This window comes from Chiloscyllium punctatum, chromosome 17 (genome assembly GCF_047496795.1).
Source record: "Chiloscyllium punctatum isolate Juve2018m chromosome 17, sChiPun1.3, whole genome shotgun sequence".
NCBI lineage: Eukaryota > Metazoa > Chordata > Chondrichthyes > Orectolobiformes > Hemiscylliidae > Chiloscyllium > Chiloscyllium punctatum.
Window position 1 is genome coordinate 96755665 of NC_092755.1, and position 14043 is coordinate 96769707.

The 14043-nt window shown below is 39.7% G+C and overlaps 1 protein-coding gene across 1 annotated transcript in view; it reads left to right on the forward strand.

Moving 5' to 3' along the window:
• Window positions 1-1125: 1125 nt before the first annotated feature.
• Window positions 1126-14043, forward strand: part of grk3 (G protein-coupled receptor kinase 3) — a 302636-nt gene continuing 289718 nt past the window's right edge. The window contains exons 1-2 of the mRNA XM_072588022.1: window positions 1126-1742; window positions 13500-13576. Of these exons, the coding sequence (XP_072444123.1) occupies window positions 1630-1742; window positions 13500-13576 (190 nt within the window). The 5' untranslated portion in view covers window positions 1126-1629. The remainder of the gene's footprint in view (window positions 1743-13499; window positions 13577-14043) is intronic.

Genomic DNA, 14043 nt, shown 5'->3' on the forward strand with positions numbered 1-14043 from the left:
CCTCAAAAAAGATTTCCTTTGGTTCATCACTGTGGTTCAGTTGATGGGGAGAGCAATGTAAATGTTACACTATTATTGTGCAGTCTGTCATGGTCGCAGGTTAGTTTGTGGTCTATGATCTGTTGCTTGTTGTGAGTAACGTGCCAATAACTGTAATGTAGTCTCTGCTCCAGTGGACCTGTAGCCCTGAGAGAAATAAAAATCAACGTCTCATTGAAAAGCGGAAAGGAAGCTCAAACGATAGAAATAAAACTCCCCCTTTTGAGCTTTCATGTCTTCGCTCCTGACCGTATTGATTTAGGTTTTGGGATCGCTTCAAGGGACGGCATATAATTAAGATCGTCAAAATGATGCATCTTTACATGTGGGCCGATGACTCTGATTCCCCCCCCCCCCCCTAAAAAAAAGTCACGGTTAATAAATTAAAACAATTAGTTATTGGTTTGCGGGATCTCTGATAATTAATCATCGATATAACTGACTGCTCATTGCTGTTATCTTTCAAAGATGTGACTTTCCATTGAAATTAGACCGCAGATGTTGAAATATCCAACCTATCCGAGTTGGACGATGAATATCGGGGGTTCGAAATTCACCTCGGATTTTCTTAAAAATAGGCGTAAAACCGGCGGTATCGGATCTGCCACCAGTTTGATAAGGTCTAAAATTAAATTCCAGTGACATATCTGCCTGTGATACGCAGCGAAGTAGATTAGCGCCGAATTGTTCGCTAAACCCGCGGACGAAATCCGGATCCCCGAGAGATTTTTGTATTTTTTTTCCCCACTTGTAGGTTGAATTGATTAAGGTGCATGTGCCTGCTTGAGACTTGTGGTCCTTCCTTTTTTGTAAACCCGAGGGATTATAATTGAATTTAACGAAACCTTTCTCATCCCGACCCCACGATGCCAATTTAAATGTGAAACTAGCTCCTCCTGGTCGATGCAAGATGGCAAAGCAAGTGAAATAGAAAATAGCAAATTCTGCTTGTTTCTGTCTTTTTTTTCCCCCTTGGATATACCTGGTTTTGTTTCAAATAAAAGAAGCCCTTCTCTAATTCCCACATTCACCTCAAAGCAGAAACGTGCCCCTGGATGCATCCAGCGAGCGTCTGGTGTGAAACGGAGGAGAGCTCCAGTTCCACGTTTTCGGAGAGATCGTTTTTTTTGACACCAGGAGGAAGTGGAAAGCTTCAGTTCTCTCTGCTCATGGCCACTGTACAACAGAGAGCATCAGGCTGCACCATAAACAGAGAGGAGAAATAAAGGCCGCCGGGAGCAGAGGAGATCGGAGCTGGGGCTTAGAAAAGGAACACCTTCTCTCAACAGCCATCCTGGGGGGCTTCCTATTCCCAGGAATGAGGACTGAAGCCTGGCTGGTTCCCAGATGATACAGTTGGGACAGAGTTTCTGGCTGTTAGCTGCTTGAAGAGGCTCCTAGTTTTTTCTTCTTCCCTTCCAGCCTTTGGATCAGGGCTTCTGGACTGTCCCCCCCTTGGGGAGCTTGCAGCGAAATCCCCAGCCTGCCCGCTGCCCGTCTCTGGCTGTTTGTGGGAGACTGTGCTCCTCTCCTGTTTTGCTTCTAAAGACTCTTCCCCTGCTGCTGTTGCTCTCTCTCTCTCTCAGCAAGATGGCGGACTTGGAGGCTGTGTTGGCTGATGTGAGCTATTTAATGGCGATGGAGAAAAGCAAATCGACTCCAGCCGCCAGAGCCAGCAAGAAAATTGTACTTCCAGAGCCCAGGTAAGAAATGAAAGAGAGACAGAGAAGGAGGGGAAGGGAGGGGGGGGGAGAAAAAAATCCCCAGCACAAACCCTGAGGGAGAATCCGAATCTAAAGAGCTGCAGCCCGTTGTCATGTCAAGCGGACCTCTGAAACAACATCAAAACAGTAGCTGTCATTTGTTGCAAAAATTCTTAATATCATCAATATATTCAGTCATAAAATACGGTATTAACGGGAGCTTAAGAAATCAAGCGAGCATAACCTACATGCACGTCCAGCGGGACCGAATCGACAGCTAAACCAGACATTCCTTGCATCCCCACCGTCAATATCGAAATTGGGTGAATCACAAATTTGCTCTCCTTTTTTTCTGTTGAAAATTTAATGACCTCATTGATAACCATTGAGATGAATGTACAATATGTAAAAAAAAATGCCTAGAGGATCATGCGTATTGTTTTCAAAAATCCAGTGTACATTCCCAAACGAATTGTGCTAACCCAAAATAATATAGGTTAAAAATCATCGAATTTGTGTTTTTCTTTTTGCTCGCTATCACGTGGGTCTTCTGCATTAAGACATCGGCAATTAGAATTACATTTCAGAATTTGTTTGATTTGTTCAAGAATAAATCAAATATCTAAAATGAAAAACAGTCTCATAAATTATATTAGGCATTTAAAAAAACAAGTAGTACTTATCACAATTTGGGATTATGTCTTCCTGCAACGTGTTTGTTTTTTTTGGCTCATGTCAAGTGTGATTAAATGTGAATGCGATATAATATTAAACTTGAATACAAAAATATGGTATATTCAGCAAAATTATATTTTGGAGGAGAAATATTCAATTAGGTTCTTTTTTGAAAATAGGCCACTAAAGCTCGGAGTAGTGAGACTGTGTAGGTTTTGTAGTTCCTTCCTGTCTGATTTGAACAAACACCAGCATAGCAGAGAGAGCAATGTATGTTATGGGAGAGAGCTGAATACTTTACTTCCACAATAATGTGTTAGAAATTCAAATTAAAACAAGTGCATAGTAAAAAAAAACATTAACTTAAGAACAATTACGATGCACGTGTGTTTGTTGAATATTTGTGATATTTTGATTATTAAACACCATGTATTTGAGGGCTGTAACTCAATCTATTCTTGAAGATTAAATGTTTGAGAAAGAGGAGGAAAACTGGCTCTCAAATTTGGCTAAATTTGCTGATTTTTATTCCCTACTATCCATAAAGAACAAACTATAATATTCTGCATATGAACGTGTGTGTTCACATGAACATCTATACTAGGAAACTGTACACAGGTTTTGTAAATCTGCTACATGCTGGTGTAAGATTTATTAAAAATAAAGTTATGTCTTTACTTCCCTAAAGAGATCCACTCATCAGTTTTGACCAAATTTTCAATTCAGTTGACCAGCCTTGCATTTGTTTTGTTGTTGTGGTTCTGATGCACTCACAGGAAACTAAACAAGTTTAGCTGATCCCCAGAGGGGGAAACTAATTGTTAACAATAATTTTTTAAAAAAAGTTTTAAAGCTTCTTATTAAAAATGCTTTACATATCACAAATAATATTATGTATTATTTGTGATTGTGGTAACGTTCTGTCTCTCATCTGAAAGGCTTTGACAATATTTTTTGGAAGCATTATTTCTTTCAATCATCAGATTTTTGTTGCCTAAAATGATAGGACTATTTTCTGCAGACTGAAATAAAAGTTATGAAGCCATGAGTTATGCAAATATAGTTTCCAGGAATGAAACTTTTCATGTAATGTCCATTGAATGACAAATTACTATTATGCTTTCACAAGCACAAAAGGCCCTTAATGCAGAAGTTCTGTGGGAGTGAGTTATGAAGAACTCTGTTGCTAATGAAAGTGAAGTCTGAATGTGCAGTACCCTCCTCGCCATTAATATCGATTCTTTGGAAGCTGATTGATTGATTGATTGACTGGCTGGTTTAAAGGAAGTTCTCCTTTGGCTGAGTGAGAAGAGACACTGTCAGGTGTAGAGGCAAAAAAGGTGAAATCCTGGGTTCAGCACCAAATGACCTTCTCCTGGGGTGTTCACATTTATATCAGCACTTGGAGACTAAGAATGAGGAAGAAAAACAGTCAACGTTCTTGCTTCTGATCATTGCCTTGTTGCATTTTCCAAGAAGTGCCTGAAATGAGGGAAGAGATGAGGTCGTGATCAGTGTTGTCCACCATGGCTGAACAGGAACCTGACATTGTTTGGATTCCTAACAGAGGAACTGCTTTGGTGAAGTATTAGTTGGCTTCTGGAATTCATGGAACTCTGTATCCCAACCAAGGTTAACATGTTTTTTTTCATGGATCTATGATTCTGCCACTGAAATGGTAGGTGGATTTAGCTTAAAAAGCCAGAACTGGAAAAGGAATACATGGAGATAAATGGGGTTCAGAGAAGTCATAAAAAAGGTTAAAGTGCTCGATGGAACTGAATAATTTTTGGCGTAGTTGGAACTGGGAACATTGATTATGAAGCTTTACTCTGTACCTAATCTTTGCTTTCCTGGTTGTGAGGTGTGAAATGTCAATTCTCCTGCTTCTCTGATGCTGCCTGACTTGCTATGCTTTTCCAGCACCGCACTCTTGATTTCCAGCATCTGCAATCCTCACTTTCTCCTGATTTGTGAGAGGCGGTTTGGATGAACATTTATTTTCTCATTGAATTGAGTTGTACCTGAACTCAGTGTCTGACAGAGAATTGCAGAATGCTTTTTAGTCTGGATCTACCCCAAAGCAGACGCAGATTTACTTTTCATTCAGACTGTGCTGTATTTGACTTGGAGATGCTTGATGCTAACACTGAGTGTACAGGATAGATGTTTCATTGCCTAGCATCATTAACCCTGACAAAGGCAGACATACCATTTTTGCCAAAAATAATTTGCAAAATATATACATTTGTTGATTCAAGGAGCCTCTGAAGTTTTTTTTAAGAATGAATTAATAAGCCTTTCATTATTCAGGGAGTTGATTTGCAATAATAACTATTGTAATTGTGAAAAGGTGTCCATTTTCATGACTGTACACAAATCTGTGTAGATCCACTGTTAAGGATGCTAAAATAGCGTTCGTTTTTAAAAAAAAATTAATTTGTGGGATGTGCGTATCGCTGGCTAGCTAGATTTATTGCCCATCTCTAGTTGTCTTGAGAAGCTGCTGGTGAGGCTGCCTTCTTGAGCTGCTGCAGTCCACTTCCTTTGGGTTCACCCAGAAGGCCATTAGGGAGGGAATTCCAGGATTTTGACCTAGCATCAGTAAAGGAATGGTGACATACTTCCAAGTTGGGATGGTGAATGGCTTGGGGCAGAACTTCAGGTGATGGTGTTCCCATATTTCTGCTGCACTTGTCCTACTAGATAGAAGTGGTCATGGGATTGGAAGGTGCTGCCTGAGAATCTCTGGTGAATTTGTTACAGCACATCTTGTAGATAGCACACACGGCTGTTATTGAGCATAGGTGGTGGAGGGGGCAGATGCTTGTTGATATAGTGTCAATCAAGTGGGCTGCTTTGTCTTGGATAGTGTGAAGCTTCTTGAGAGTTGTTGGGGCAAGTGGAAAGTATCCCATCACACTCTTAACTTGTGTCTTGTAGATGGTGGACAGGCTTAGGGGAGTCAGAAAGTGAGTTACTCCCTGCAGCATTCCTAGTCACTGGCCTACTCTTGTAGCAACTGTGTTTATGTGGCAAATCCAGCTGAGTTTCTGTTTAATGATCAGCCCCAAGATGTTGATAATGTGGATTTCAGTGATAAGTAATACCGTTGAATGTCAAGGGGTAGTGGTTAGATTGACTATTATTGTGATGGTCATAGCCTGGCATTTGTGTGGCATGAATGTTATTTGCCAGTTGTCAGCCAAGCCTGGATGTTGTCCAGACGAGTTTGCATTTGAACATGGACTGCTCCAGTGTCTGAGGAGTTACAGATGGTGCTGAACATTGTGCAATCATCAGTGAACATCCCCACTTCTGACCTTATGATGGAGGGAAGGTCATTGATGAAATGGCGGAAGATAGTTGAGCCTTGGACACCATCTTGAGGAACTCCAGCAGCGATGTCCTGGAACTGATGATGATTGACCTGCAACAACCACAACCATCTTCCTATGTGTCAGGTATGACTCCAAGCATTGGAGAGTTCGCCATTTAGAGTGAGGGAGGGAACAAGTTCATTATCATGGTTATGAGAGTGGGCATGGCTGTGATGACTCACACCCACTTCTGAAGATGTGAGAAAATTGTTTTTTAAAAAAAGAGAGGGTGGAGACCATCAACAGTTCTACACAAGTTCCACTCAGCTGAATGGTGGTGAAGAGAGGTTGAAGAACATTATGGTCAGCTGTGTCAAAAGTTGCAAAGGATGAGCTGGGTTAGATTATCTCCGTTACAATCAGACAGAATGTAATCTGTGACTTTAAGAAATGTTTAAGTATTGTGGCAGGGTTGGAATCTTGATTCAGGTGATTCAAACTTGGTGTCCCTACACCCTAAATTGAGATTATATAATGACAGGAACTTACCTAAAGGGGAACGGCAATAATGAATGTAGTGCAGACAATATTCGCTTCTTGCTTTGTGTGCTTCCTGTGTCGCATATACAACCACGGAAGCTTACGGAACAGAAGTTCTCACATGCATCTCTCTCTCTCCAGTCCAGAAGAAAGGAATAATCAGCCCTTTTTGATTTTAGAGGAAGACTTTCATCTAAGACTTACCTCGACCAGCTTTCAGCAGCCAGCAGACCTCCAACTAACTGAAAATGAAACCTTCAAGTTCATCTGTGATAGTCAGAATCCTCACATTCTTCCCTGCTTTTTTAGTATTCAATTTATTCAGATGGCTGAAAATATTTGAAAGAGATGCCACTCGTTTCACCAGTAATCATCAGAAAGTAACTCTTTTTAAGGAAGTCCTGCCTCCATCAGTACTTGCAGGACCTCCTGAACAAGGAGAGAACTTCCCCTCTGATAACCATCCACCTCGGTGTGTAACAGTAAACTTTGATGCTCAGTCACCATCTCCACACGTAAAATATTGAACAAACAAGATTTCAATGGCTATGATTATGTGTAATTCACAATTTTGTTGGCTTGCTCTAATACATCGAACTCTGGTTGTATTATTTTGGTTACATGAGCTTCAGGGTAGAGGTAGATGATTGAAATGTCAGAATTTTGTTGTTTCACCTTACTGACAAATCTTTTGACTTTCTCTATGACAGAGGCTTTTCTGTCAGTGCAAATGTTCCAACATGTGACCTGGGTAACTTTGCTTTCCCTCAAAAAGGTGCCTGTTACCCAAAGTATTTCTTCACCAGTCCCAGGACTCCTTACAAGAGAGAAAGTAATCTCCTGAATGGGGGAGTTTCCATCAACATCCCCCACAGCTAGCAGTGTTCACTTATATTGGTGGATGCCGTAGTTGGGACTTTTTTCAGGTTGATTGAGATCTTTGGTGCTGAAAGTACCACCCACCAAGAGCTGGACATTCCTGTGTCACATAAACAACCACAGAAGCTTACAGAACAGAAGTTAGCTATTTGGCTAATGTGTCTATGTTGGCTCTTTGGGATTAACTCTCTGATTTACCTACCACTGTTCTGCTCCTTTCACAGTATTGTGTTTTTTTTCCTCTGCTACAATACTTACTTAAATTTTTGTGCAATGGTGTTTGCCTCAAGCATTCCCTGAAACAAATTGCATACTGTGATAGATCTATGTAGGAAGTTCTCTTAAGTTGTTTATAAAAGAAGCAGGTCAAAATTGGTGGCTTCTTACCACTGACTCCTCAATGAGAGGAAATATTTCTTCCCCGTTGAATCTAACAAATTCGATAGTCGTTTGAAAGGAAATTCTGTTAAAACTAATTTCAGCTTTCTTTGCACCTTTGGTAATATCAAGCCCACAAATTTCAAATCTATTTCGAAAGATTGCTCCTTACCCTAGGCTGATCCTGATGATTTGTAGTATGATCTTTGTCCTTTTAGTGGTACTTCTAAAATGAGGTGATAAAACCTGCATTTTAAATGTTAAGAGTTCCAAAGAGAGTCAGACTGGATTCGAAACATTAAAACTCTTTTTCTCTCCACAGATGCTGCCAGGTATGTTGAGTTTCTCCAGCATTTTCTGTTTTAATTTTTGTTCTCTAGCATCTGCAGGATATTACTTTAATTATTTTAAATGTTGACTGACCAGTATTTTGTCCAAATTTTTATCTTTTATTCATTCTAACACTGTTGTTTTCTTTTTGCTGAATAAAAATGTGCTTTCACTTGCATGTTCAGAGAATTATGTATTTGAATCCTTGAGTTTCTCTGTTGATCTGTGTCCTTGAGAAACTTTACGTTCAGTATGTATTCTATGCAGTTTTGTTTTTCCCAGATATTACTTTAAGTGTATCTATCTTCAATAAATCACATTAGCGGCCAGTCTGCCATTCAAAACTATCTGTTTTTCCTGACGTCTTATACAGCTATTCTTATTTGTCAAAACCCTGACTTTTGTGTTTTCTGTTAATTTTAAGGTGCCTATCATGCTCAAATAATGAGGGCTGTCCATTCATCCTTTCCACTCTTCCTCCAGTACAGACAAAACCCATTTGCCCAACACTTTGATGTTTTTCTGTGCAGCAGGACATTGTACGTAGTACGCCTGATGGATTCATTTTGTATTCAATTAGTTACTTCTTCAGAAGCTCTGAAATTTTTCAACATGTGATTTGCTTGAAATATGACTATCTTGACTAACTCTTAACATTGCTTAGTATTCAGAAATGTATCTCAAATAACGAATTATGAGACTTTGCTCACAGCCGATATTAGATTGACTTATCCATAAAATTCCAAGACTTTTTTGAAAAAAGTGTTCATTGGTGTAATTTGCATATTTAAGGAATGGAAGACAAACCCAATGTCTCTGATCTTTTTCAGCATCCTGGGTGTATGCCATTCGGCCTCTGTGCTTATTCACATTTGGTCCTGCATTGTACTGGTTCCACTAGTATTTACACAGTCAACAAGTGACCTGTTTATAAAGGCTATGTCAATGGTGCTGCGTGTGCCCATTAGGAAACATTTAGGAGATGAGCTTGATCCTTTCTCTTGGGAAGTCTTTTTTGTTTCATAACTTCTGAATGGGATAAGATCAAGAACCATAGACGCTGGCCTAACTAAATGATATTTAGTGCATTACCCTTGCGTAACGACAAGGCAGGTTGCTGTTATTGCAACCTTCCTGCCTACTCTGTAACCAAAGGGAAGGGGATGACTCAGAGAAAATTATTGATGCACTGCGTTAGTTGCAGTGTAAAGTGAACAATTTTTTAAAGGATTGGTTTGAAATTCTTACTTGTCTAAAAACAAGTGATAACTTAATTTATATTACTCCATTAATGTAGAAAATGTGACCAGGAGTTTTACATATGAAGGATATTGATAAAATAGGTAAAAGAAATTCAGAAGAATGATACTGAGCTGTAGTGAGAGAGTTAAAGTTTAGAATGGTATCTTAAAATGAACAATGGAGGAAAGGAATTCTGAAAGGGGTGCTCGGACAGTACAACACTAGTTGCACATATAAGACAAAAATTGGCAGAATGTAAGTAATTGATGAGGAAATATATATAGTTGCAGGGACAAGAGATAAGGAAACCATGGAGAGACTTTACTTTGTCTTTGTCCTTGTTGGTTGCATTAGATCATTGCATTAGTAACCAAGTGATACTACTACAATGCCAAGCTTAATATAAATGCAGAATAAAGTCCAGCTGGTCACTGATCTACCACTGCAGGTGGTAGTGGTAGGAACAATTTGAAATGATAGATTAACAATAACATTGTACATTGACATAAGATTTACTTACTTGGATCAGTACAATAAACACCGGTGACAACAACTTCTAAGTGTCACTAGGCGTGACCTCTTATTCCTGTAATCAATCAATGAAGAATATTAGAAAACTCAAGCATTTTAATCCTTGGTGAATTGTATCTGTCTGTGCAGTTGACTACTCCTGTCTGCATTTGATGAAAACTGGTTAAATCGGATGATGAGATCTATATATAATCTGTAAATAAGTGGTGAGAATGAATTTCTTGGCCAGAACTTTATACAAAAATGATATATTTGGCGGTCAAGGCCATACCCTACAAATGTGTCCAGTTAAGAATATGATTACATTGTAAATCATGAGATTGTAATTGTAGGCAGTTGTGACTTCAGTCATATTACTGAATGGAGGGACTAGCTGTACTTTGTGGGTAAAATCACCAAAGAATGATAGTGAATGGGTAACTTATTTGCATGCTGTGTGAGAATAAAAATCAGATGAAGAGTCATTTTGAAATGGAGGGAAGAAATAAGCTGTCACAGAGGGAGGAAGAAGAACTTCTTTATAAGTGCCAAATGCAGAGATCAACATTGACAGACTAGGATTGCAGTCTTCTTTGTTAGCTCTGCAGGACTTGTGATTTGATAGAACCAAAGAAAAGTCGTAAGGAAGAAATATAATTTCCCAAAAGCCTTTTTTTCTGCCTTGGTATGTGGGTGTCATTGACTCTGCCTCTGGCGATAATTTATTGCCAATTCTGAATTGTCCTGAAGAATGTGATGACCACCTACTTTGAATCTCTACAGTCCTTTGGGTATAGGTGCATCAACAATGCTATAGCCAGAAAGTTCCAAGATTTTGACAAAACAACATTGAAGGATTGATGATATAGTTCCAAGTAAGCAGGATATGAATTGGAGCTGATCATCCAGGTGGTGGTGTCACATACACCTGCTGCATTTGTACTTCTAAGTGGTCAAGGTCATGGATGAGGTGCCAATCAAATGGGGGGAGTTGTCTTGACCTGATTGGCGTTGAACTTCTTGAATGTTGTTGGAGCTGCATTTATCCGGAGAAGTGGAGAATAATCCCTTGTACTCCAGACTTGTTCCTTGTAGTTGGTGGACACAAGTTACTTGCAATGTTTCCTCTAAGCTATGTGGCTGCTTATGCCAGTCCATATGCTGATGCCATTCCCAGCATTGAATACTGGTTTTGGAAGTCACTGCCAGTATGGACCTCCTGAGGCTTGTGCAGAATAAAATAAAACGAAAAGGAAATCCGTTACTTGCAGCAGAATTCCTAGCCTCTGACCTGATCTTGTAGCCAGACTATTTATATGACTATCTAGTTCAGTTTCTGGTCAGTGATAACTCTTGGGGTGTTGGTAGTGAGGGCCTTCAGCAGTGGTAATACCATTGAACATCAAGAGGTGATAATTTAAATGCTTTAATGTTGGAGATATTCATTGCCTGTCAGTTGTGCAGTGTGACAACTTGCCAGTTGTCAGCCCAAGCCTGGATTTTGTTTGGGTTCTGTTGCATTTGAGCATGAATTGCATCAATTCTGAACGGAGTTGAATGTTCTGCGTTTATCAGTAAACACCCCGACTTCTGATCTTGCAATTGATTGAAGGTCTTTTGTGAAGAAACTGAAGGTGGTGAGGCTAGTGCAGTGGCCTGAGGAGCAACAATCGTAACCACCTTCCTTTGTGTCATGTGCAATTTCAACCAGTGGAAAGTTTGTTCCCCAATTCCCATTGACTTCAGTTTTGCTGGGGTTCCTGATGCCACTCTTGGTCTTTTGATGACAAAGGCAGTCACTCTTGCTTCACCTCTGACATTCAACGTTTTTGTCTTTATTGGGATCAAGGTTGTAATTGAGGTCAGGAACTCAGTGACTTTGATAAAACCCACCCTGAGCATTGATGAATATGGCTGAGATTGTGTTGCTTTAATTCATTAACAATGGCCCATTTACTTTTGAGAGTCGGTTAGTGGTAATTTGCCAGGTTAGACTTGTCCTACTTTCTATGGACAAGACAAATCTGAGCAATCTTTATTGTTGCTGAGTGAATGTCAATGTTGTGGCTGTATTCAACAATCGGTGAGGGGCAAGGTTAGTTCTGGAGCACAAATCCTCAGGATTATTGCCCTAAGTTTGTCAGAACTTTGCAGAGTCTTCAGCTGTTTCTTGATAACAACGTGTGGAGTGAATTGAATTAGCTGATGTTGAGGAACTCTGGAAAGTTGAGATGGATCATCTGGATTTTGGATCTCCTGGCTAAAAATGGATGCAAATGCTTCAGCCTTACCTTTTGCACTAACATGCTGGGCTCCCATACTTTGAGGATGTGGCTGAAGGGCTACCTCCTACTGTTATTTGTTTAGTTGTCTATGACAGTTCCCATCTGGATATTGAAGGACCACTGAACTCCTGATCTGGTTCCTTGTTTGTGGGGTTGATAGACTGGCTTATCTTCTGTTGTTTGGCATGCAATTAACCTTGTAGCTGCACCATGCAGATACCTCATCTTTATGAATGCATGGTGCTGCTCTGCCATCTCCGTATGCGCTCTTCTTTGAATCGAGTTTGATTTCCCTGCTTGGTAGTAACTAGAGTAAGAGGGTATGCTAACCGTGATTTTCCAGATTGTGTTGAGTACATTTTTGATGAGTAACAATGTCTAGTGGATACTCAGTTTTGAGTTGCTAGATCTGTTCAAACTGTTTCATTTAATATGTTCTTGGTGCCACACAACCTGATTGGAGCTAGTCACTGTGCCTTACAACACTGTCATGATCTGACATCTGCAACAGGCTGATTACTGAGGATGAGATCTAACAAACTTTTCCCTCTTCTTGGTTCCCTTGTTGCCCATCACAGATTCAGTCCAGAAGCTATATCCTTTGGCCCTTGAAGCTCAACTGAGCCATGGTGAATATTGAGATTCCCCACTCACGATACTTTCTGTACTGTTGCCACCATCATTATTTCTTCTTAACAGTGTTTGATTTGGAAGAGTACTGATTCATTGGCTGGGATACATGGTAATTAGCAGAGAGGTTCATTGCCTGTGTTTGATCTGATGCTGTAAGACTTCGTGGGATCTGGAGTCAATGTTGAGAATCTCCAGGTACCTCCCCCTCTGCTGTACCACTGTTTCACTATCTCTGGTGCATCTGTCCTGCTTATGGGAAAGAACATACCCATGGATGGTGATAGAGGGGTCTGGGACAGTCATATATTCTTGGAATCATAGCCTGTGAGGTAGTTTTCTCTCAATTTTGCACAAGCCCCCCAGATTTTTTACAGGGTTGAAAGGGCTGTGTTTGCCATTATTGTTTCTGGTGCCTAGGTCAATGCTAGGTAGTCTGTCAGTTTATACAACTGAACAGCTTGGTAGTTCACGGTGCAGACAAGAGGCAACCATATTGCTCTGGAGTCTCATGTACGTCATGACCAGGTAAGGATGACTTCCTTCCCTAAAATGCACAAGTGAATCAGATGGGTCTTTTCTGACAATTGTAACATGGTTGCGATTAGGAAAGTTTTTGATTCCACATTTTATTAAATTAATTTTTCACCGTCTGTCATAGTGGGACTTTAAACCTATGTCTCCAGAACATTTGGGTCTCTGGACTGCTTGTCCAGTGACTTTATCATGACCGCATTACATTCCTTTACATGTCTGGACAGTGACTATAATATTTAAATACAATCTGTACTGCAAGCTCCCTCCTCAGTCATAATTTGTTCCCACTTGTCTTTTGGAAGCTAATTAAAGAACATCATATGTCTCAGTCACTGTAATGTATGGGATTTCATCCAATTTGTCAGAAACCAACATGTTGCAATTTAATGAAACATTGGAAGATTTCTACTTTTTTTATTCTTTATTTTTAGCATACGCAGTGTTATGCAAAAGTACCTGGAGGAAAGAGATGAACTAACCTTTGAGAAGATTTTCAATCAGAAAATTGGTGAGTAAAAAGTTTATACATGTTTCAGTGTTTTTCTGCTGCAGAGTTTGATTTTTGAGATCTGTTTGTAAGGGTGTTGTACATCATGCATTATCAAAAAGGATGTGAAATTCAAGCCTTTGAATGTAGGCATTTCTAGAGAACACACTTTTTGTACACTTGATCATTTTTATCCTTTCTTCTTTTCTCTCCTGAAGTTGCAACTTTTGCTGAGAGTTTGAATGTGCCTGGAGCCATCTAGCACAGAACAAGTACTCAGTCATCTTATATGTATAGATTAGAAATAAAATATTTTTAGAAAAGTTTAAAATATTTATCACACTGGAACCTGACTGGCACATGCATACTTGCCAGGAGAATTCACCAGTTAATTGACAATGTGGAAACCCTTTGTTTAATCACATTCTCATAACTAACCTGAGAATAAAGATGCCAATTGAATTACATGAACGTGATCAGGTGAAACT